The 21,068-nt window shown below is 45.3% G+C and overlaps 1 protein-coding gene across 5 annotated transcripts; it reads right to left on the bottom strand.

Annotated features, from left to right (window-relative positions):
• Nucleotides 1–70: 70 nt before the first annotated feature.
• Nucleotides 71–18,034, bottom strand: LOC148677501 (PDZ and LIM domain protein 3-like). 5 transcript variants are annotated; one of them, XM_088639986.1, is made up of 8 exons: nucleotides 17,130–18,034; nucleotides 9,344–9,495; nucleotides 8,567–8,651; nucleotides 5,644–5,711; nucleotides 4,070–4,300; nucleotides 3,350–3,474; nucleotides 1,857–1,968; nucleotides 71–1,277 (listed from the first exon to the last, which is right to left on the bottom strand). In XM_088639986.1, exons 1-8 carry the CDS (start codon nucleotides 17,220–17,222, stop codon nucleotides 1,088–1,090), a joined length of 1,056 nt encoding a protein of 351 aa, XP_088496112.1. In that variant the 5' UTR covers nucleotides 17,223–18,034; the 3' UTR covers nucleotides 71–1,087. The 5 variants fall into 5 exon arrangements, with proteins under 5 accessions (XP_088496112.1, XP_088496120.1, XP_088496148.1 ...); XM_088639994.1 differs by having other exon boundaries at nucleotides 4,070–4,291; XM_088640022.1 differs by lacking the exon at nucleotides 5,644–5,711 and adding an exon at nucleotides 5,921–6,111 and having other exon boundaries at nucleotides 17,130–18,030.
• Nucleotides 18,035–21,068: the final 3,034 nt, after the last annotated feature.

The following is a 21,068-nucleotide window of genomic DNA, read 5'->3' as shown; positions in this document are numbered from 1 at the left end:
GTCTGCGCGGCTATTTGTATATCAGATGTTTTGGATATAAATGCTCTTCAGAGAAAGACAAGCCATCACCTTTTCATCACTGCTTTTTTAATTGCTATTGTGCTGAAAACAGAGGATTAAACCGATGGAGTCTGAATCGCTTTGTTGAAGGGAAGCAACAGCTGAAATTCATTTAAATGAAATACATTCTCCATGAGACTAAATGTGCAAAATGCAACTTTAAAATATGTAAGTAGATGCCATAATAATCCAGCATATTATTTGCCTATTTGCTATATTTTTTTTTCACGTGGGCAAGAAGCAAAACTAAATTTCTCTGAAATTACATGTGTTGAAGTACCTGCCCAGCATCCAGAGCACCTAGAGCATTAAACATTTCATTTCATTTCATTAAACATTTGAATTCTGTATGTTTTTTCATGCTTCTGCCATTCCCAACATCAAAACTCTTGCATTACACTATTTCTAAAGACTGTATATACCTTTTACTCATTAAAGCCATTTGCAGAAGTGATTTGTATTCTGGATAAACAAAGAAAAACAAATCATACCTACTTCAGTTACTGGAAAAAACAAAACAAAATGCAGTGTTTCATGATAGAGAAGAGAAATCGCGTTTCAGTGCTAGGTTTGGATAACTCAATCTAAGCACATGCAAATACATATGCTAATAAAATTGCTTACTGCAAAACAGCCTTTCCTGTTGAAGCTGAATGTAACCTTATATACAGTATCTGACAGACTGGCCACTGCGTGTAAGATTCATTCTCAGTTCTGACACTTAAGGGAAACAAATGTGGATTTCCTCCGACTTTTGTCAGTCTACTGAATAAGGTATTAAGATTGCGATCTTCCAGCCTGACTCAATATTAACCTACGTGCATTTCAAAAGGATTAAAAACCTATCGGACTGAATCCCTTCTTATGATACCTACCGACCATGCAGCCGGACTTATTTTTAAAAAGAGAGATTTTTACAGCTCAGCTATATCAATAGTTCGATTTTTATGTGTGTGCGGATTATGACCTGTTGAACAGACATACTGCAACAGTCAGACTGGACGAGGTCTGCAGTTCGGAGTCCGTTTTAAGCTGTAGGGTAAACAGTGACAGCATCGTATCCCTCTGGCGGTTTCATCCGGGCCCGGGCGTGATTTTCACAGTACAGCTGACCTTCCACGACGAAGTAGCCCTTCTGCTTCAGATTCATGTCGCAGTCGGAACAGACGAAGCAGCCCGGGTGGCGGAACTTGTCCCGGGCCTTCACCACCGTCCCCCTGCGTGAGGAGGAAAGGACAGTGGTTCCTGTCAGAGGAAATAACGCCACGCCCCAGACATCTTTACTGTCACGGCACCGACGAACCAAAACATTTGCCTCGCGTTGTCCATTGCGCTGGAGTTTTTTTTGCAGACAGCATAAATGACGTGGTAAGTGTCAAGGCCCAGACGGAGAAAAAAAGAGAAACTCCCCACTTCCGCTGGCCCGCTCCTCTGAAAGTAAAAACGAGTTTGAGACGGAATCACCCCCTGGAGGGAGACTGCATCGCCAAAAGCCCAACAAGCTCGTAGACGAACGCAAAAGAGACCGCGTTTTCACTGCCTATGACCTGCTCTCCTGACGTTTCCCCCAAAGATTTAACCCCAAATCTCCCTTTCAACCCACCAATGCCAAATCTGAGATGTTTTTTTGAAAAAAAGGAACTTTTTGATGCGAGCAGCAGGTGTTATTCGTGGGCCGCATTGCTTTTTTTTTTTACTCTGGTTTCTTTCCCGGAAAGGAAGCGAGGCCGGCGCTGCCCGGCGCTGGGATGGCTCTGCGGGGCTCCGAGCGGCGCGCGGACAGGGTGGCCACTCACACGATGCCGTTGCCACACTTGTCACAGATGGGCAGCTTCTGGAGGGTCCCGCTCGAGCTGGGGGGCTTCGTCACAGGGGCCTTCACGCTCCGGATCCCGCTGGGCCGCGTGCCTGGCGGAGGAGTCACAAACAGGCGGGGCTGTTAAAGTAGGGACACCGCTGCCGGGGGAGACAGCAGCTCCGTTTCTAATAATAATAATAATAATAATAATAATAATAATAATAACTTTACAGGTAATGGGGATCCCCTCCACCAGTGTGCAGCCCCACCTGGATGACGTGCCAGTACTCTCATCACACCCCAGCTCTCAGTGGGGAGGAGAGCAGAGTGATGAAGCCAGTTCAGAGAGAGGGATTATTAGGAGGCCATGATTGGTAAGGACCAATGGGAAATTTGGCCAGGACGCCGGGGTTACACCCCTACTCTTTTCGAGAAACACCCTGGGATTTTTAATGACCACAGAAAGTCAGGACCTCGGTTTTACATCTCATCCGAAGGACGGCGCCTGTTTACAGTATAGTGTCCCCGTCACTATACTGGACATTAGGACCCACATGGACCGCAGGGTGAGCGCCCCCTGCTGGCCCCACTAACACCTCTTCCATTACATTATTACATCCATTATGATGTAACCTTATTTTCGTAACCTTAATTTTGTGATTTTTGTGATTCTTGTGATTTTTGTGATTCTGGTGAGTTTACAGAAAAGACATTTCATCGCCAGCAACTACTGCTGCACACTGCATTGTTGTGCATTGGATAGATAATCTTTGATTTGATTTGAGACAGAAATCACTGCGCAGTTCTCAGTCAGGGCTCAAGAGGAGCAGGATGTCTGCGAGCAAACCGAGTGTGACTACACTCTCAACTTTCTGGATCTGTAGCGATGTAACAGAAACATCACCAAAAGGCCGAAAGAAAATGAAAAAAAACCTGTTTCTGTTTCCAAACAACGGCTCAGAACAACGGTCTACTCCTCGTGCCGATGATGACTACATATCTGGTGTAGGATGTTCCGACATTTAGGGACAAGGCAAATAAAGGAAATAATGGAAAAAAAATGGGATGTACCAAAAATGACAGCAATAAAAGCAATAGGAACAGATTAAACTAAATTACTTTACTTTAGGGGTTGTAAATAACCCTTTATAAACGCCTGACAATAGTGGTAATTACCATTTACCATTACTAGGGACCATTTATTACTAAGTTATTAACACTCTATTAATACTCTGTAATTCTGTATCTATAAGGAATTTATCTATTACAACTGGGACCCTTAATCTAACGTGTTGCTGTCATTCTGGTGACACAGTGCGCTGCAGCCTGAACAGGCTCAGTCTGAAAGGGGCCTGCCCGTCTGCGGGTATGCGCCTGGTATTTTCACAGCACCAGGATGCTTTCCGTTGCGCGGGCAAAAGGAGGACGCGGTCGGACAGAAGCCGCGGCGTGAAGCGGAAGCAGCCCCGGCGGGCGCGTGAAAGTCCTCACCGTCCTGCACGTAGTCCTGCAGGGCTCTGAAGGAGCCGGACTGGCGCGGCTCATGAGGCTCCTCCTGGTCCTGCTGGAGCATCCGGTACACGTGGGAGTCTTCTATGGAGGACGTGGCAGGCGCGCTGCGGGGGACAGCGCGCGGGCGTGAGCGGGCCACTCGTGCGACCGCCAGGAAGACGACCCCTGCAGGTCTCCCAATTTCTGACCGCGTTACCCGACACAGGGCCGTGGGGGAGCAGGGGGCTATCCCGGGTGAGCACCGGGTGCAACGCCCTGCGCGGGACGCCAGGCCACCGCGGTGCTGCGCATCTTTCCAGAACCCGTTTTCTGCTGCTGCCCGGAGTCAGGCACAGATGCCCCAGACGGAAGCTGAGGCCTAAGTAGTGTCTCTACTTAAGGGTAATCTTCAATAAAAATGTATTCTTGTTTTTTTTTAAATCCGGTGTTGTATATTCCCCATGGATGGTGCCACCCCAAGACTGGCACTTCTTCTGCGTTTTCATCTGAGCGAGAATTTGACGTACAAAAAGGTGCCACGTCCGACGCTGGAGAGCGTTTACCAACTACCACAGGCTTATGCCAGTGACGCCGGAGCCAATTGAACCGTTTCTTTGTTTGGAGGAAGATACAACAGAGGAGAAAGGGACTAAAAACACTGCACAAGCGTGCACTGACTGTGCAGGCCCACAGTCCTGGCACTCTCAGAGCTCTGATTACCTGAGATGGGCCTGCTCGCCTAACGTCGCCGTCTTTCCCTGCAGCGTGCTCAGAATAGTGGCATCTGAGTACAGCGGCAGCGGAGAGTTATACTGAGAGCTGGGGACCCTAGCCCCTGTCGGGCCAGCCCTGCAGTTCACAGGAGGGGGTGCTGCTTGTGAGGCACTGCAGGAGGTGCTACCAGCCACCAGGGGGGGCCGCTGAGCCAAGGCCACAGGCTTGCTGAAACCACTGAGGGGCGCCGTGGGGCCACGAAGGGAGGTGACATTGAATGACCAGGACACGACAGCGACACCAGCCAAGGAGAAGACGGGAGCGGGGACCAGGGACAGCGAAACGACGTGAACAATGGAAAGTTAGAGGTCAGAGATGAAGAGTTAAAATACTTTCTTTTAAGCTGTGCAGAGAAGCTTCATGAAGCATGCGGCAACATTTTCTGAGCCTTCGGGGCACTGTGGTGAAGGCGGGCATGCGTCATGCACATGAAAAACAACTCTGCGAGCAAGCTTCGCTAATTGCATCATAATCATAACAATAACAGCATTATTTCAATTTGAATTGACCCGCAAGCTCTTTCTTGATTATTATATATTGTACGGTAACAAGGAGGGGAATATCTCTTCTGATTGAACCCAGGCTTTGCAGACTAAGAGCTGACCTATTTACTTTGTTGCTAAATGGCCATAACTATCGATCATAGAAGCAGGGAATATGAAAAAGAAGAAATTGAAAATCACCTCAGGGGCCTGTAGACCGCAGCAATGCTTTACAGCCTGGTGTTTTGTTACAGCTAGCCATCATGCTGTGGCAGTGCATGAGCTTAGGATATTTATGAAGAACAGGGCACTTCTTTCTTAATCTCACAAATTAAGCTATCGAACTTGATTGATTCGATTTGGTCCACACCAGAGATCCCCAAGCCTGGTTCTAGTGGCCCACACACCTGATGGTTTTCATTCCAGCCTCCTTCGTTAGATAATTAAAACGTTAATTGATCCAAGACATTGCTTCAATGGAATATTTGCATTTTGTTTCTCGCCACAAATTTGACAAAATACAATGGCTAAACTCTGACACTCTGACACATTTAAGAGCTAGGAACAAGCATTTCAAATTCATTTTATTATTCTTAAGTCAATAAAGGGTTTGCGTGTGTAACTCAGGGCTTGTGTGGGTCACCAGGACCAGGATTGGGAATCACTGATCTAAACCAGCCCTGCAGGCCCAGAGTCCTACAGAATCCTACAAGTGTAACAAGTACTTCAGTTAGCAGCTGATTAAAGCCTGAAAGAAAGACGTTGTCCTCTTTTCTATATCAATAGTTCAAGTCCTAGTAATCATCAGAGGTGTTTATTAAATGAAAATGAGGAGGGTTGGAGTTATCCATCCTCAGGATTTTACTGGGCCCAGGGAATTCATGTTTTTTTTCATTGTCAGAAGTGCCTAAATTGGATTTCTGCTCAGCAGCGAATTGTTCATTCTATATTTTTATCAATCAATCAATCTTCAATCTATCGTTTGACAGCCATACAATACAGACTGCGTGCTGGCAGGGGACGTCTAATGCATGTAACCTGCTTTGGCCTGGTGGTTTGAATGGCTTTGGTCTGACATTAAACTTGTGCTCGAAGTAGCCAAGATCCTGCAAGACATAAAAAAGGTGAGGTTTGTGTTACATGCGGAGGTCGAGCATTAGGGTGATGAGTAGGATGGTTAACGGCCACAGTTGTCGCGGCCTGCATTCCACAGTTAAGGAGGCCTGAAGTAGAGTGGATGACAGGCTCAAGAGCTGGGCTTCAGGGCTCAATGGGAAGCATGCCAGCCAGACCGAAGGAAACACACAGGACTCACCCCTCCTCAGGCTTGTCGTGGATAAGGCCGCGCAGCTGCCCCTGCAGGGCATCCTGGATATTGCCAGCAGAGTACAGGCCTATCGGAGAGTTGTAGGCCGAGCTCACCACTTGCCTCCTCTCGTCAACGTTGGCGGCAGCGACAAATGGCTGGGCCCTCCTGTTGTGAGCTGTGCCAATGGGTGTATACTCCTGCACGTGGAGGCGGACAGAAACACACAGAGCCCCATGCTGTGGTCAAGACCCTACACATGCACTGCAGGCTGGCCGAGCCGCACACGGAGCACATGTTTCTACTGTGTGGTGGGAAGGGTGGGAGGAAACCTAAACCGGCTCTGAGCAGGCTGTGGTGCTTATCTGTCCTTCAAAAATCTGTATCATCTGTATTGAAGCAGACTATAAAGCAGTGAAAACTGCGTACATTTAAAAATATAGAGTTATGTATTTTATGTACACTGGGAACTAGAACGGTGCGCTAAAAAGTTCCCTTATCAATCTAAAATGCAAGTTCCGGGGGCGAATGTGGGGATTGGAGCCCTTTTCTAGGTCTGGAGACTGGACACGTCTGAAGAGCTGCGAGCTGTTAAACTGGTCCAGTGAAATCAGTCTGTCCAGGAATAAGTAAATAACTACAAAGGAACCAGTAAAGGTTTATTCCAGCTGAAAACAGAAGAAAAGAAACACAACGTTTCAGCTGTGGAACCTTCAGGCGGACCCGAAGAAGGCTCCACAGCTGAAACGTTACGTTTCTTTTCTTCTCTTTTCAGCATGGAATAAACCTTGACTTGTTCCATTGCTGCCTACTGCAAGCTGACGCAGCTCCCTGCTTGAACTAAGTAAATAACTAGTCAATTAGTAAAGGGGAAATATCCTTCCACAGGTTTTTTGTCACTCCGTGTGCATTTAACCCACAATTGGTAGTGACAATGATAAATTCAGACTTATTTTATCCATGGAAGAAGATTAATAGAAGGTCTATAGAATCTCTCTTTCTTTCAAGAGGAATTCTATGGAATGAAAAACGATGTAAGTCAAAGCTTCTGGCAGAGTTCTAGAAACATGGCTGGGTTATAGGTGATATTAGCAGAAAGGGCTGTGATTTCCAAGCCTTTTATCAGCATTTTTGAATATTTTCAGCATTTAATTGAGCGACTTGTCATTGCAGCGGTGCTTGATGTAAGTTAACATGTCCAAGCAAACAAATATAGTGTTCCTTAGTAAATAAACGAACTGGAATGGATAAAATGATTTTAATTAAATTAGATTTTCAGTCTTGACGCTGTAGAAAACATATGGCAAAATCACACAGTGCTCATTTTACATTACCACGGGTTCAAAAGCCTAAGCACAACAACAAGCTGGATTTTACAGATCAATACCTGATGCACTGAGGTTATTGAAAATGAACCCATTTAAGAGTGATACTGAACAGAAAAGATATATAAAAGGTAAGAGGTCCCTGAACGAACTGGACGGGAAAGCTGCTTGGTACCATGTTGAGTCTTCTTGTCAAGCACTGGTCTTGTCAAGTTATTGCACACACCAGGGCGAAACACAGACCATGTCACACTGTTAGACGCAACCATAAGTTCACACTGCCCAGCACTTGAGAACTGTATGTGGCTCTTTGACAATGTGACCCTGGGGCCTCTGTAAATTGCCCAGGTTTTAGTTACAACCAGTTACCTAAGAATGTATTCTGAGATGTGTAGTGCTTTTCTTAAACAAAGACTCAGTGTAAGTGTTATTTTACTCAGTTATTGTGAAGCAATGAATGTTTTGAAACAAACAATTCAATTCCAGTTGGGAAAAAGAAACAGAATTACTGCAGGGTCACAGTTGCAGGAGTCTGGACTAAATTCCTGGAAAAATCAGAGTAGCTTTCTTAGTTTTAGTAAATGATCAATTGCCAGTAATCACTGGCATACACTGACAGATCTGCAGCTGACATAAGAACCTTATGTACTGTAAATGGTCAACTTCACAATACAATCTTGCATAACTGGTTAAGGTTCATCGGACATTCAAGTCAGCTGTGTGCACTCAGTAATCTCTGCAAGAATCTTTCTTAAAAAGGATTTGATTGTAATTTTAAATTCTGGGTCTTTCCCACAATTCTTGTGTTAGATTCTGGCTGAACAAATGACACAATTTGGAAAATGAAAAAAAAAAAACTACCACAGTCAGGACACTAGATTGAACACAGACAAGGTGCAGCATATACATTTTTATTGGGTCCTAGTCTTGAATGAATCAGCGGACCTCAGATTAGAGCTGCATTATACTCACAGAATAAGTCCTAAAGACACCCTGGAGCTAAGATAACCTGGACCATTCCTAGTGTTACACTAGGAACAGGAGAACCTTAAACTCCTCTCTACATTTCTCAGAGATCAATATTTAGTACATTAGAGATATTCCAAGTAAGGTATTAACAGTAGTCTCATTTTTATGAAATGCAAGAGCCTTAGAAGAGCAGGTGGAAAAAACGTTGTGGTGTTTCTGTTGAACACAATTCAAATGCCAATACAAAGGTGAAAGATGTCACCGTTTTTTCCATGAAAAATAATATATCCCTGCCCAGAGGAGCAGATGATAATAATAAAAAAAATCATACAGCTCCAATGTGTAGTGTAGTGCTACTTACCTTCTGTTCAGATTCCAAATTAACTTTAAAACGGTGCGCTTTGCCATCTTCTGTGACTTGTGGAGACCAGAGTTCGGTTTCCGGTCTGCAACAAAGAACAGTGAGCCTGATTCCCAGCGAAATGCCCCAAGATGTGAATGAGGTTGTTGTGGGACAGGGTCATGGGCCTATTAATTAAGGGAAGCTGGCAAAGAGACATAAAAAAAGACCAAGGAAGTTCCTGAGCCGCAACCTTAAACTGCCCTAAAGAGCCCCACCTCAACAGGAACATTTATTTTCCCCTTCTGATTTCATGAGGGGAGGAATCAAGACACAGGAATGCAATTGCAAACCCTCAGCCAAGTTCACTCGGCGGAGCCTGAGAAAGGCCGGATGAGCTCGGCCTTGACAACCAGGTAAACACTGAGTAAGCTCTCAAAGCTGACTGCCCGTCTCTGGAGAAAACGCCACATGGACATGCCCCACTGCTCTGCCCTCATCACTGCCTAGACCTACAGTAGGAGTTTGTATGCGCTCCTCCAGCCAGGTGCACAAGTGTGCTTGCACTTTGTCAACATAAATGTGCTTTTTGCAGTGTTAGAGAGTGTGATCAGGGTGTGTACGACCGACCCCAGCACAGACAGACTGGCTGTTGCTGACTCACGTCTCCTCAGACTGCAGCCCCGGAGGATTCATTCCGAGGCAATGTGGATACAACAGTATCACCCATCTGTGCTCATCCGTCCTGCTTGTTATCGGAAATGCCTTAGTGGCAGGAGCCCAGATAGGCATATTTACCTCTCAATCTTCAGATTCAGCTGGTTGATGGAGTCCTTGATTCTATTCTGGGCCTCACAGTGAGTCATACCCTCAGCTGCAACCCCTTCAATGGCCAGAATGATGTCTCCTGGACAGAGGTTAGCTAGCGAAGCCTTGCTTCCTGGAGTAATCTACAGAAAAGCAGAGATGTGCAGGAGGAAGAAATTATTATTCCGTCGACTTTCCCCCTTTAACAACCCTATAAGACTTCTAAATGTGGAAATCCATCTCTTGACAAATCATGAACACACGGTCTTTGAATGCTTACGATCTCACCGACCTTGTTCAGAATCACTTTCTCTAATCTTGTTTCTGGTCATCTGGACATGTTACGCAGGTTCCTCTTATTCCTGGTCTGGGAGGACAAGATTTTATAGGGAACACAAACTCCGCAATGACTGTAGGCCAGGAATCAGCTCAGTCAATTCAGTAGTGACTCAAAAAGAAATTAAATTCGTCTTAGAATTTCTACTGTGCCAATTATTAGAAAGAGACACGGAATTAATGGAAAGAAGATCAGAGCGATAGCTGTTCAGGGGTTGTTGTAGCTCTGTGTTGAAAATGAACTATTAATAGATCAGTGAGGATGTATTCATCTGAGTGCGGTGTCATACTACAAGACGAGGGAGGGAGTTTCTCATTGACCGGCCGTTGATCTAATCGCAGAGGCATTTATCCTGCCTTCAGACAGAGCTCAAAAGCCACAGTTTGAGCCTGACATCATCATCCTCGTCCTTCGTCTCACACTGCCTTCAACAGCTCCCCGGGCATTCCTCTCTTTCTCTGCACAGCTGCTCGTCTTCATCAGTTTATCTTTTGGAGAAGTCTGGGCCTCCTGTTCATGACAGCGCTTCCCTTTTAGGTCTTCTGAGTCACCGAGACTTTTTATTTTAAGGTTTAAAGCAGAATTATGTATCGTGAGATCAAAACAGCTGTGTGCGATTCGACAGCCTTTTATTTTGAGTTGGGTTGTATGCCTCTTCATGCTTCTTCAGTCTGTTTTTCATATAAGCAGCTGATCACCTAACTAGTTTGATCAGGAAAATCATTGTAAACTAGGGTGATTGATGATATCAACAAAAAGGTGAAAGACCACTTTCACTGTATAGGTAACCACGAATAACAAAAAGGACAGTAAAAGGAATAGTTCAAATCAGAAATAATTAAAACGAATTTATAATAATAAAATACATTACCACACACTTTTGTGCAGCAAAATACCCTGCATCTGCTAATATAATGTAGTATTACTGCAGCCTGCATACTGCAGTTCCATTAACTTATTTCAGATTTGTGACAGGCTCACAAATATGACATTTTCTTGCTTTTCTGGACAAATCCCACACTTTAACATAGCCCGTCATAGCCTGAACCACAACATGATGTTATTTTGTAGTTTTGTGCCGGTTTGCCCAAGAGGTATATTGTATTTCTTCAGCTCAGTGTCTGAAAGTTAGACATGACAGTTTGTTTTTCTTGTATCCAAATTATCCAGGAATATGTTGTTGTTGGTTTTCACTTGAACCGAATGCAACTGCATATTCCCAAACCTCCCGAGTAATCATTTACTGTACAATAGTTCATCCTACCGTCTTGCATTACATTCTGGCCAGATCTCAGCAGACTTTAGAGGCTCAGGGAGGCTGGGCCTGGACGAACTGGGATAGGAGACCACCAGGGAAAACCAGGTCGCTGCCGGTAGTGGTGCTGGTGGACCAGTAGGGGGCGATCTTACCCCTGGAGCAGAACTTTCCAAACCGCATATTATCCCAGTATGATGAGCAGGGACACTGCTGTAGGATGTGTCATCTTCCAGTTGAGACAGGAATCCAAGCTCCTGACTACTTGGTTTTCAAAGATCATGTGACGCTTTTTCGGAATACTAGGGGTTTAAACAGTGCCCTGATGAAATTCCTCTTTGAGCAAGCACAGTGTCTCCCAATTAATGTTCACCCTTAATTCAACTAGTGGAGCAACCCCACACTCCTGCATCTTATCTGCTGCGTGTGGAGGGACAGCAGATCGACCTCAGGATCTCTTCCAGGCATTTGCTGCACCTCAGTGGTGGGGGGAGATTCCCTCTTATATTTAAAGTACTTTGGGAGCATTTGGGAAGCAAAAGTCCTACACAAATGCAAGGATTGAATTACTGCATTATAATAAATAAAACTTTTTCTTTATTCTTTATTGCATGCGGTGTCAAGATTATTGCTCCTTACGGTACTGAGAATCTGAATGAAGCCCCATGAACTGACAAACCAGCTGGGTTTTTCAGAGGTGGAGTAACAAGCTGTCAGAAAGAGCCCTGCATCACATCGCATCCCTTTGCAAGTTCACTGTGCGGTACATCGCAACACACCCGAGTCTGCAGACAGCCCGGCTCAGCCCTCCCTGCCTATCAAAGGAACCCCTGCAGGTGGCGCTGCTGAGAGATGAGGCAACCAGACTGTATAAAACCCATTGCAGGGAGTCTCTACGGCAGAAAGCACACAACTGACAGAGCATGTAAAAAAACCGAAAATGTAATTGTTAGTGAACAGTTCTAAACGATTGTGTATTTTCTAAGATTAAAAAATAAAAATTTAAGGCCACAAACAGATGGTGAACTGATGCTTAAACTATTTTGTTAATTGTTGTTTTTGGTCAACAGAGAAATCTGTAATGAGACAGAAAAACAGTGTTTAGTAAACATGTCACTGCATGTTAGAGATGGTTTTATAAACGTCTGAGAATATGCTAAATCTTCAGATTGCGAATTTTAAACAACAAAAAAATGTACAATTCTAAGTCCAAACAGAGACAAGCAGTCTACGGCACAGGCTGAACAGGAAGGTCCCACTTTCATTTGCTGGATAAGATTTATTTTTTAATTAGACAGCAGGGGGGCAGTACAGGTTTTCAGAACAATTTTCCCCAATGTTGTACAGAACACAACTCACGCTTAATTCACTGCAGGTTTTTGTAAAAGCACAAAGAACCCATTAATGTTTGAGGTCAACTCATACTGTAGGGACTTCAGGTGGGCTCTTCTGTTCTTTGTACTGGAGCTTGGAAAACAAGTGAGACGTAAACGTTTGCAAACGCCAGAATAATTAGGTAACAGAGAGTTACAGTATAATGGCCCTCATAAGTATGGCCCTGCCGATGAGCAAGATGATGCACATGACATATTCAAGTCAAGCCGAATGTTGGATTTAAACCAAACCCTAACCCTAGTGAACCGTCAATACAAATAAAATCCAGGCGGATTTTGTTCTGATAAAAAGGAGGACTCTGCATCCAGCAGCGTTACCAGCACGGTGATGAGGCGTTAGCCCAGCTGCCAAACGGCTCCTGGGTCCCGGGTTCAACTCCAGACTGGCGCACTGTCTGAGTGGAGCTGGCACGTGCTCGCCCCCAGGGTGCTCCACTCCTGGTGGTCTCTCCTCTCCCTGACCACAGGCTGGCGGGGTCTCATGGCACGCCCAGGATGAACGAGTGTGCGTGTGCTCCAAACAGAGCCCTGGGGTGCCGTTCTGGGTGCCGGTCCTTCTCGTCTCCTGTGCTTCTGGGGCAGGCTCAGGATCGTCATGGACCTGGCCAGGAATAAGCAGCCTCTTCGTGGAGAATGGATGGAGGGATGGATAGATCTCTGTGGGCGCAGTTGAACCGGGGAGCATGTTTCAACAGACAGTGACTGTGCAGACTGCGCCACCTGAAGCCGCTGTAAGTCCTACCTGTGCAGTAACATACAGTACGAGGCGCCACGGATACAAACAGTCGTCACGCTGAGCTGATATGGAGGTCCCTCTTGTGTCAATCTGTCATTGTGGTCACAATTCCCCCCTGGGTCACCATTTGTGCCCAACGTCTATCAACTGACATCCCAAGTCTCCCGGAAATCAGCGTGTCCTCCCCGACTCCCACAGGTGATCCATAATCTCCCGGAAATTGCCCCCCCCTCCCCGATTTTTCTGTTGGCGACACCCTCAGTCCAAAAAAATAATCGACGAATGATCTAATTATCTAATTATATAACATGACCTTGAACCGTCTGAGAATCTGCTCAAATGTGCTGAACAAGCCTCTGTATCTCTGTCCAACGACAGTTTGCAAAGAGAGTGAGATGATCCCACTGAACTGGTGAGTTATGGCATCTATAGTGTATTGCATATATATATATTATAGTATCTATCAGCGAATTATTTAATTATATAGCTGTGACCCCCCTCCTGGAAGTCAATTTTTCAAAGTTTTGATGTCTGTATCAAGTAATGATACAGTGGCTTGGAACAGGCCGGCGACCGTTGTTTCGGTACTGTGAATTGTGACGGAGGGCATTTCTGAGTCAGAAAAATGAAACACCGTGTACGTTCAGAGCCCGTTGGCACTTGTCAAAAAGCTAATAACGATTTAGGAGCTGGTTGCCAAAGCCTGTTGGTTTTTCCTTTGTGCGGTATCACGTACAGCTGGGGCTTTGCTTCCTGATCCGTCATTAGACAGCAGCTCCCGGTCTGAAACCGAACCGGGATCTTCCAGTAAGTTCGCCGATACTGGACTGGGCGCTCGTCCAGACGCTGTGGCAGGTAAGAGCTTCTTAACGAGCAGCGCGTTAAACGGGAACACTGGGGGGGAAGTGCTTTGAACATCTGTACTGCCCTCCTGCTTTTGAACTGAAAAATAAATCTTACCCAGTAGTAAATGAAAGCGGGAGCTTCCTGTGCAGTACTGTATGTGGCGTACTTTTGTTTGTCTCTTGTTTGCACGTAGAATGATCGTGTGCTGTGGCTCGGGAGACGGCGTAAAAATAAAAGTCACGCAGTAAAAAACGAGAGCTAATGCATGTCAGGAAAGTGCGTGTCTTATGCGGTTCTATTTGAAACCCAAAACAAACCCTTCTCACTAGTCCTGTCGTACTCGGCCTCAGCGCCAGCAGCTCGCAAAACTGAAGCGCAGCTCGCCACAAACTCGGACCGTCGGCCCGCAGTTTGATTCTTATCCTGGGGCTTTTCAGCCAATAAAAGTCATTTTGAAGGAAAGCAGAGTCCTGTTGTTTATGGGAAGCCTCGTCTCGATTCCTATAAAAAAAAGTGGGGGGTTTACAGTCCTTTGGACGAGCCTACCAAATAAGGACAAGATGGGAAGAAAAAGTAACCAAACAAAACTCACTGCGCGGACCGATGAATTCAATCGAGCGTGGAAAAAATATGGAAGACTCACTTAGTGTATTATTTTCTGATTCGTTTTTTTAAGGGGAAATTCTCTTAAAGATCCTGCCGAAGGTGGATGTTCCCCCAAAATGACTGAAAAGTTGGATAAAGTTGTTAGACACAAGCTGGTCTGTCTTCCTTAATTTCCCCTCAGAACCCATTTCTGTCGCTGGCCTTGCAGGAAGGCACGGCTCGCTATTTTGCGACCTCATTACTACAGGGGACAGCCTGATTAGTCTTTGGCTCAACACGGAGTCCAGCAGCTTGTTTAGTGTTGCCTGACGGCCTTTGGGCTGCCTAACGAGAGCGGCCAGGGGGACCGACATCTGCTCTGAAAACAGGTGCGGCGACTCCTGCAGTGTTTCATTTCACCCGCCGGCGCAAACATCACGCATTACGCTCCTGTGAGAGCATGGGGCTTTTTCGGCAAGGGTCTTAACAAAATGCCTATATATAGCCAGTTCGAGAACAGGATTAGCCCTCGCGTATTAATTGTTGGATTGCACGGTCACCGAAATCGCTGAGCATAAGAAAAGTAGATTCATCGCGTGTGCTCTATTAATACAGGCCCTTCTGCAGTCAGTGCGACTTTTAATCTACCTTTTAAGTGTTTTAAGTGCCTTTTATAGAAAGACGCCGTCTTTCCTGTTTATGAAAATCTTATGAATGCAGGTAACTGTAAAATGGCAGAGGTAACGAAAATGATTCACAACCCATAAATGCATTTATCGCGCCCCACAGACGTGCATTGTTGACGGCTTTTTTCACTTTGTAAACTTTTGGGCTGGTGTGATTTTGAAGGGAGGAGGGCGGTATAAAAAGCCGTTCATCGTGCGATGTGGCTTTTCTATTTTCGTTAGTGCTCCTGGCTGACCTGTCGTAAAGCCGATATTTCAAGCATGATTCTGAAGACCAGTTTCACCGAGTGTCTCAGTATATACTAAGAAAAGATACAGTCGGGCTGTGCTCTGCTACAGTAGCATTAAAAAAACACACCTAGCCAAACTTTCATTAGTTTTCATTTTCTTACTATCTAACGCTAGGATTTTTATCCATTCCCGATCTACACATTTTCTTGCACTCTGCTGTATGTTTGAGTGAGGATTCGATATACTCATATACACCTTTCTACCCAGACAGGGGCTCGCGTAGCGACCAGAAACGCAACAGGTAAAATGCATTGATTCCAATAAAGATTCAGGTGCCTGTGGAGATACAGCGACAGTTAATGGAGATCTGCATGAAATCTATACGGTAACTCAGGAGCATCTTTCTGCCTGAATTGGACTCTGCAAAGGTGTCTTTATCCATTAGACATTGCCTCTTAACCCTAGTGCTGCCTGGATAGATACGTTAGGCAGGTCTGCTGTTTCCTTCAGAGGTACATCAGAAGAATTGACACCATCATCTGAGTTTCTTTGGAAGTACCTTACATGAACATAGCACAGCACGCTGATGTAAAGGTCTGGTTTGCTACTGCTTAACAGACCGTGGGAATCTTGGGATGTACCATATTCTGGAATGAAGTTTTATTTCCTACAGAAGACACCAATCTCTGATATTACGGGAAGGGCAGTGTATTTCTTATCAGAGTATATCATATCAGTGGCAATATACACATTTACATTTAATCAAGGCGCACACTTTTGTTTCAAAACATTCTTGTTTATTAACTGCTGTTCAGTAAAAACTTAATATATAAATACCTAGACCAGTTTGTTATCTAAGGCAGCCCGAGAGATCTGAGTAAGACCTTCCAAAAGAAGATGGCATTTATTGGTCTTATTTTGATTATACATTTTTGTCAGTTTACTGAATGTACTACATCCCTGTACTTATCCTCCATTATCTTACAGTTTATTTACTGGAGCTGATCCTTCCAGTATGTAATTGATTTCAATCTGTATTCAGTTTTCTTTGTCCTCAGAAATCAATTAAAACAATATTTGAAGTTAATCAAATAATTTAGCCAAAATGTAGCTTAAAATCTCAGTTTGCTAAGGATGACAGTAGACAGCCACATCACCAATTCACAAAGCTGCACGGTGCTGCACGGTGACCCCAGTTTGCAGATATTATATTCAAGAAATAAGAGAAATTGCAACTCTTGCTACTGCCAAGGCATTGCACAAACTCTCAAAAGGGAGCTCAGAGCTGTAGAATATAAAGGGTGAAATGGGAATGCATGACAATATTTTATCAGTTTCTGCTGTTGCGTCGTTGTCTTTCTTCTGGTTGAGACATTTTTGCATCAAACTAGGACACTTTTTCAAACTTGTTTAGAGTACGTGCTGCATGCATATCGGCAGAACCTGGAACTGTGGATATTGCTCTTCTCTGGCAGCCTCTCCTGTATTCATGCATGTTAAGTCGTTAATCAGTTCTGGAACCTTTTCCGTAATTGAAGATCCTGGGCGACGGCTTATCGTGTTATTAGTCAATTTTCTCTACTTACAAAAGGACCAGCAAGATCAGAAAACAGAAAAAGACACATGCTGTATGCAACACATTCGTCTTGACTGTCTAAAGAGCCCTGAATCAAGAACCCTGTGATTCACGGATTTAAAGGGACTCACCCTTGAAATAGTTAAAGGCTGATTGAAGTCCTTTCCGCCCGTCAGTCTGAATCCCCACGGGGCTGGACCCTCTAGAACCACGTTCTGTGGCATTTTCAGCGTGGGTCCCGTGCGCGCCTCCCGGCCGGCGGCAGAGCGGTCGATCAGTGCAGCCCTCGCTCCTCCGGCAACAGCCTCCTCCCCGGAGCTGAGCAGCAGCTCTTAAGCCCTGGGCCCTTTCCGAGACCCTCCCTGGCAGAAGGCGGGGCTCTGCCTGCGAGTGAGCTCATGGGGCAGAGCGGGGGACCTGCTGCAGCCCAGGCCTGCTCTCTGCCAGCCCCCGGCCCCCTGGCCCCCCGGCCCCACCGCGTGAGCGCCAGGCGCGGCGAGCACACCTGCGCACCCGACTCGACGGCCCTTAGCCACAGAGGAAAAAGACTGCAGGAGCAACACAGGCCCCCCCTTCACTCACTCCTGTGAAGCCTCAACAGCGATGTCTGAAGACGAACGTTTTGATCTGAGGCACCCAGAGGTGGGTTTTCGCATGAAATGGTTAAAAATGTTCCCGTACAAGGTTTGAGTTGTTTAACAATTGTACACCAGCACCGGGCTTGCAGAAGGCTCCAGGACCCCGACTGGAATAGAAACTCGTAGGTTTCTTTGAAATGTTCTTGAAATATTACAAACGCGGCATCCGGCTTCTTCTCCCACCTCAGGATCCCCAGAGCAGGACCCGGCAGGGGACTGCCATCACACCCCCGTGCGAAAACGCCAACTGTCATTTATCCTCCGGTTCAGAAAAACTATTACACAGCACCAGCGGTGCGGAACGAGCTGGTTAAGAAACAGAAAACAAATGCCATCCTGTCACGGATCTTATAAACTGACAGTCAAAAACAATACGGGCAAAACGAAATAACACTACATATGGTAAAAGGTGAGGGTTGACTCTGCTGAAACGCCCTCTGTTTTCCAGAGGCTCTGCATCAGAAGCGTTCTCCTCTCATCAGGGGCCGACCCCTCTCCTCAGATCCAAGGCTAAACAGCTCTGCTAAGTTTGGCAACTTGTGTCCTTATTTGGTTTGAAGTTAAAGCTTGATCAGGCAACTGAGATTATGCAGACACATTCCTGACGTATTGATCTGGAACAAACCCAGCAAGTTTTTTTTTTCTTTATGAAGAGGCTCTGGAGTCTAAATGAAAATTCGCTAACTAGCACATGCCATTGATTTTTTTTTTGAATTCCTACACACAAAATCCTTTGGTTAGCAGCAGAGTCACATTTCTGTTGTGGTTCCTCCTCCATTAATCCCCTGGGTGTGTGTGTACAGTACCTTCTGGGGCTCTTTGTCATTAGGAATCACCACAAGGAGAAACTTCGCTTTTAGCCTGCTTGATGGTCCTGCGAGCCGCATAATAAATCTTTGTACATTTAAACAAAGGGATGTTTAAATGGCAGCTATTCTTAAATAGAGTAAAACTTTTCATACTTAAAATTCAACCGTTTTTAATTGGTAAATTGCGCTCGCTTCCGATTCAAAGTCCTTGCGATGACTCTGCTCCAAGACAGGAAAAACAGATTTCCAAGGTCTTTTTGGAGTGGATTTCTTGACTCAAGTTATTTAGCAGTGGTTGCTATGGAGGCACAGAGACCAAACAGTCTTCACATAAATGAAGGGGGATTAAGGACAGTGGTTTGCAGAGAGAGCAGGAGACTCCCACCAGCGAGGTGCTGAGGAGGACCCTGTCCAGTGGTTAAGATCAGTATCCGGAAGTGGGAGCACAGAGTATAAGGATTAGGATGTGATAAACACGCCAAGAGGACAAGAAGTAGCAATGCTACTGCGTGCCTGGTGAGTTAGGAAGGTTATGCTAGGGTCGGCTCCCGTCTCCAGAATTACTAGTCACTTTGAGACACGGCCAAGTTTTTCAAAGCAAGAAAAACACTCAAGGTAAAGTAAAGACGATTAAGCGATTTGGTCTGTTTTTGCTGACAGAAGCGTCCATCAATACGCCTATGTGAAAAGCTGGCACTGCTTCTGGGGAAACAGCCTATGGGCACATGAGCACATGTACAGTATTTTCAGAAGGAGACAATTTCATAATGTAGTTAACAGCAAAAACAAAAACTGTATTAGATGTGATAAAATATTGAAGGCATACAATATTTAAGCCATTTATTATGTAATATTTTAATTTACCCATCAATCCATTTTCTAAACACATCTTCCAACTCAGGGGCACGGGGGAGCCAGAGTCTATCCCAGCATGCAATGGGTGGAAGGCGGGGTTCCCCCTGGACAGCTACAGGCCACTGACACAGACTCACACCAGGGCCAGTTTTCCCAGAAGCCAATTAACCCTCCAGCGTGTCTTTGGAGTGCAGAAGGAAAGTAGGGCACCCAGAACAAACCCGTGCATGCGTGGGAAGAACATGCAAACTCCACACAGACAGCAGCTCTGGAATTGAACCCAGAGCCCCCGTTCTGTGAGGCAGCAATGCTGACCACCCTGCTACTATGCCACCCTGTTTGTAGCTAGATTTCACATAATATATTTTATGGCTTCTTTGCAGCGATCAAGAAAGGGTATACATTTAATAAAAGAAGAAACTTTCAGTTTCAGAGGACTGAACTTTGGAAAAATATTTGTATTTTTCAAGGTAGCAGAAAGCACTGAGGAATAATATTTAATACAATTTGAATTTAAACCCACTTTAGTTTCGTAGGAGGCACAATTGTACAATTTTTATTCCATTTCAATTTTAAAACCAAGACACATTATCTTAGATTTTCCGCTCACAGCGATGGAAAAACGACAGCAATCTAAAACCTGTTTTATAACGGTGTATTGTTATAAAAATGTCATTTTTTAATAATAAAACCTTTGAGGTGTGCCTTCTCATTTACATCCAGAGCATTAGCGCCTTGTACCCAACCCCTCCGATCGTCGGCATGGAGCAGGGCTGGTCCCGGGCAGTGCTGAGTTGGGAGACCTCTGAGGAAACCAGCTTGCTGCTGTAGGGGGTGTTGGTGGACCAGTAGGTGGCACTCTTCTCCCATGGTCAGAATTTCCAAACAGATGCTCACGTATGGCAACAGCAGACACTGTGATGAAAGAGACTTCACCCTCCAAATGTGACCTTAATCCAAGGTCCCAGATTCAGTTGACTCCAAGGCACTGCCCACGAGAGTAGTGGTGTTCACCCAGTGTCCTGGCTAATTTCCGCTTTGAACCCAGACAACCTCAATTCAGTCCTCAAAGGATTTCTCCCTCAATTCAACCGGCGAGGTAACCTCAGTTCTCCACCCGATCTGCAGTGTAGCAGGGCTCCTGGTGGAGAACTGCATCACCCAGGGGAGGACAAAATGCTGACAGCAGATCGAGCAGGTTCTCTTTTATACTGTATATGTCAAAGTACTTTAGTATCCTTTGAGAAAAAAGGGGCTATACAAATGCAATCACTTTTCTAGTGAATGCATCCACAATCACTTAAATGCAATGTTCCTAATGCAGCTGTCCTGTGTCTCTTTCCATGTGAACGATACAGAACAGCTGCATTATTTTGTTTCCATTCTTCAACATGTACTATCTACAGATCTCCTCCCCCCTTTCCACCTGCAGAAAGCTCAGATGTTGAACTCATGAATGTTAGGACACACACAGTAATTTACAGCCGAGGAAATCAGTCCAGCTGTTTTCACATGGCCCTGCGATTGAGGGTGCCAGTATTGAACTCCCTTTGGGCGCCCAGCTATTTCCAGCGACTTATCCCAAACACAACACCCACGTGAGCTTTCCCAGACATCATGCGATGAGCTAACTGTAACTGGCTTTGCATGGTTTTGACACTATTTCCATCTTTAAGAAAAGGGGCATTCAATATTAGTATTGGACCAATCATGAGTAAATGCCAATCGTATATATGGGCTGATACAAAATAAAAATAGGGCAAAAACA

The sequence above is a fragment of the Lepisosteus platostomus genome, chromosome 1 (assembly GCF_059453375.1).
Source record: "Lepisosteus platostomus isolate fLepPlt1 chromosome 1, fLepPlt1.hap1, whole genome shotgun sequence".
Lineage (NCBI taxonomy): Eukaryota > Metazoa > Chordata > Actinopteri > Semionotiformes > Lepisosteidae > Lepisosteus > Lepisosteus platostomus.
Note: the sequence above shows the minus strand (reverse complement) of the source record. Positions and strands in the feature narration are given on the sequence as shown.

What these genes read in the sequence shown, in the direction of transcription:
- LOC148677501 (XM_088640022.1), bottom strand. Translation starts at nt 17,222, where the DNA reads ATGCCACAGAACGTGGTTCTAGAGGGTCCAGCCCCGTGGGGATTCAGA. An exon ending in AGCCTTTAACTATTTCAAGG is followed by an intron (nt 9,496 to 17,129) that starts GTGAGTCCCTTT and finishes GCTTTTCTGTAG; the next exon opens with ATTACTCCAGGAAGCAAGGC. An exon ending in ATTTGGAATCTGAACAGAAG is followed by an intron (nt 6,112 to 8,566) that starts GTAAGTAGCACT and finishes CTCCACGTGCAG; the next exon opens with GAGTATACACCCATTGGCAC.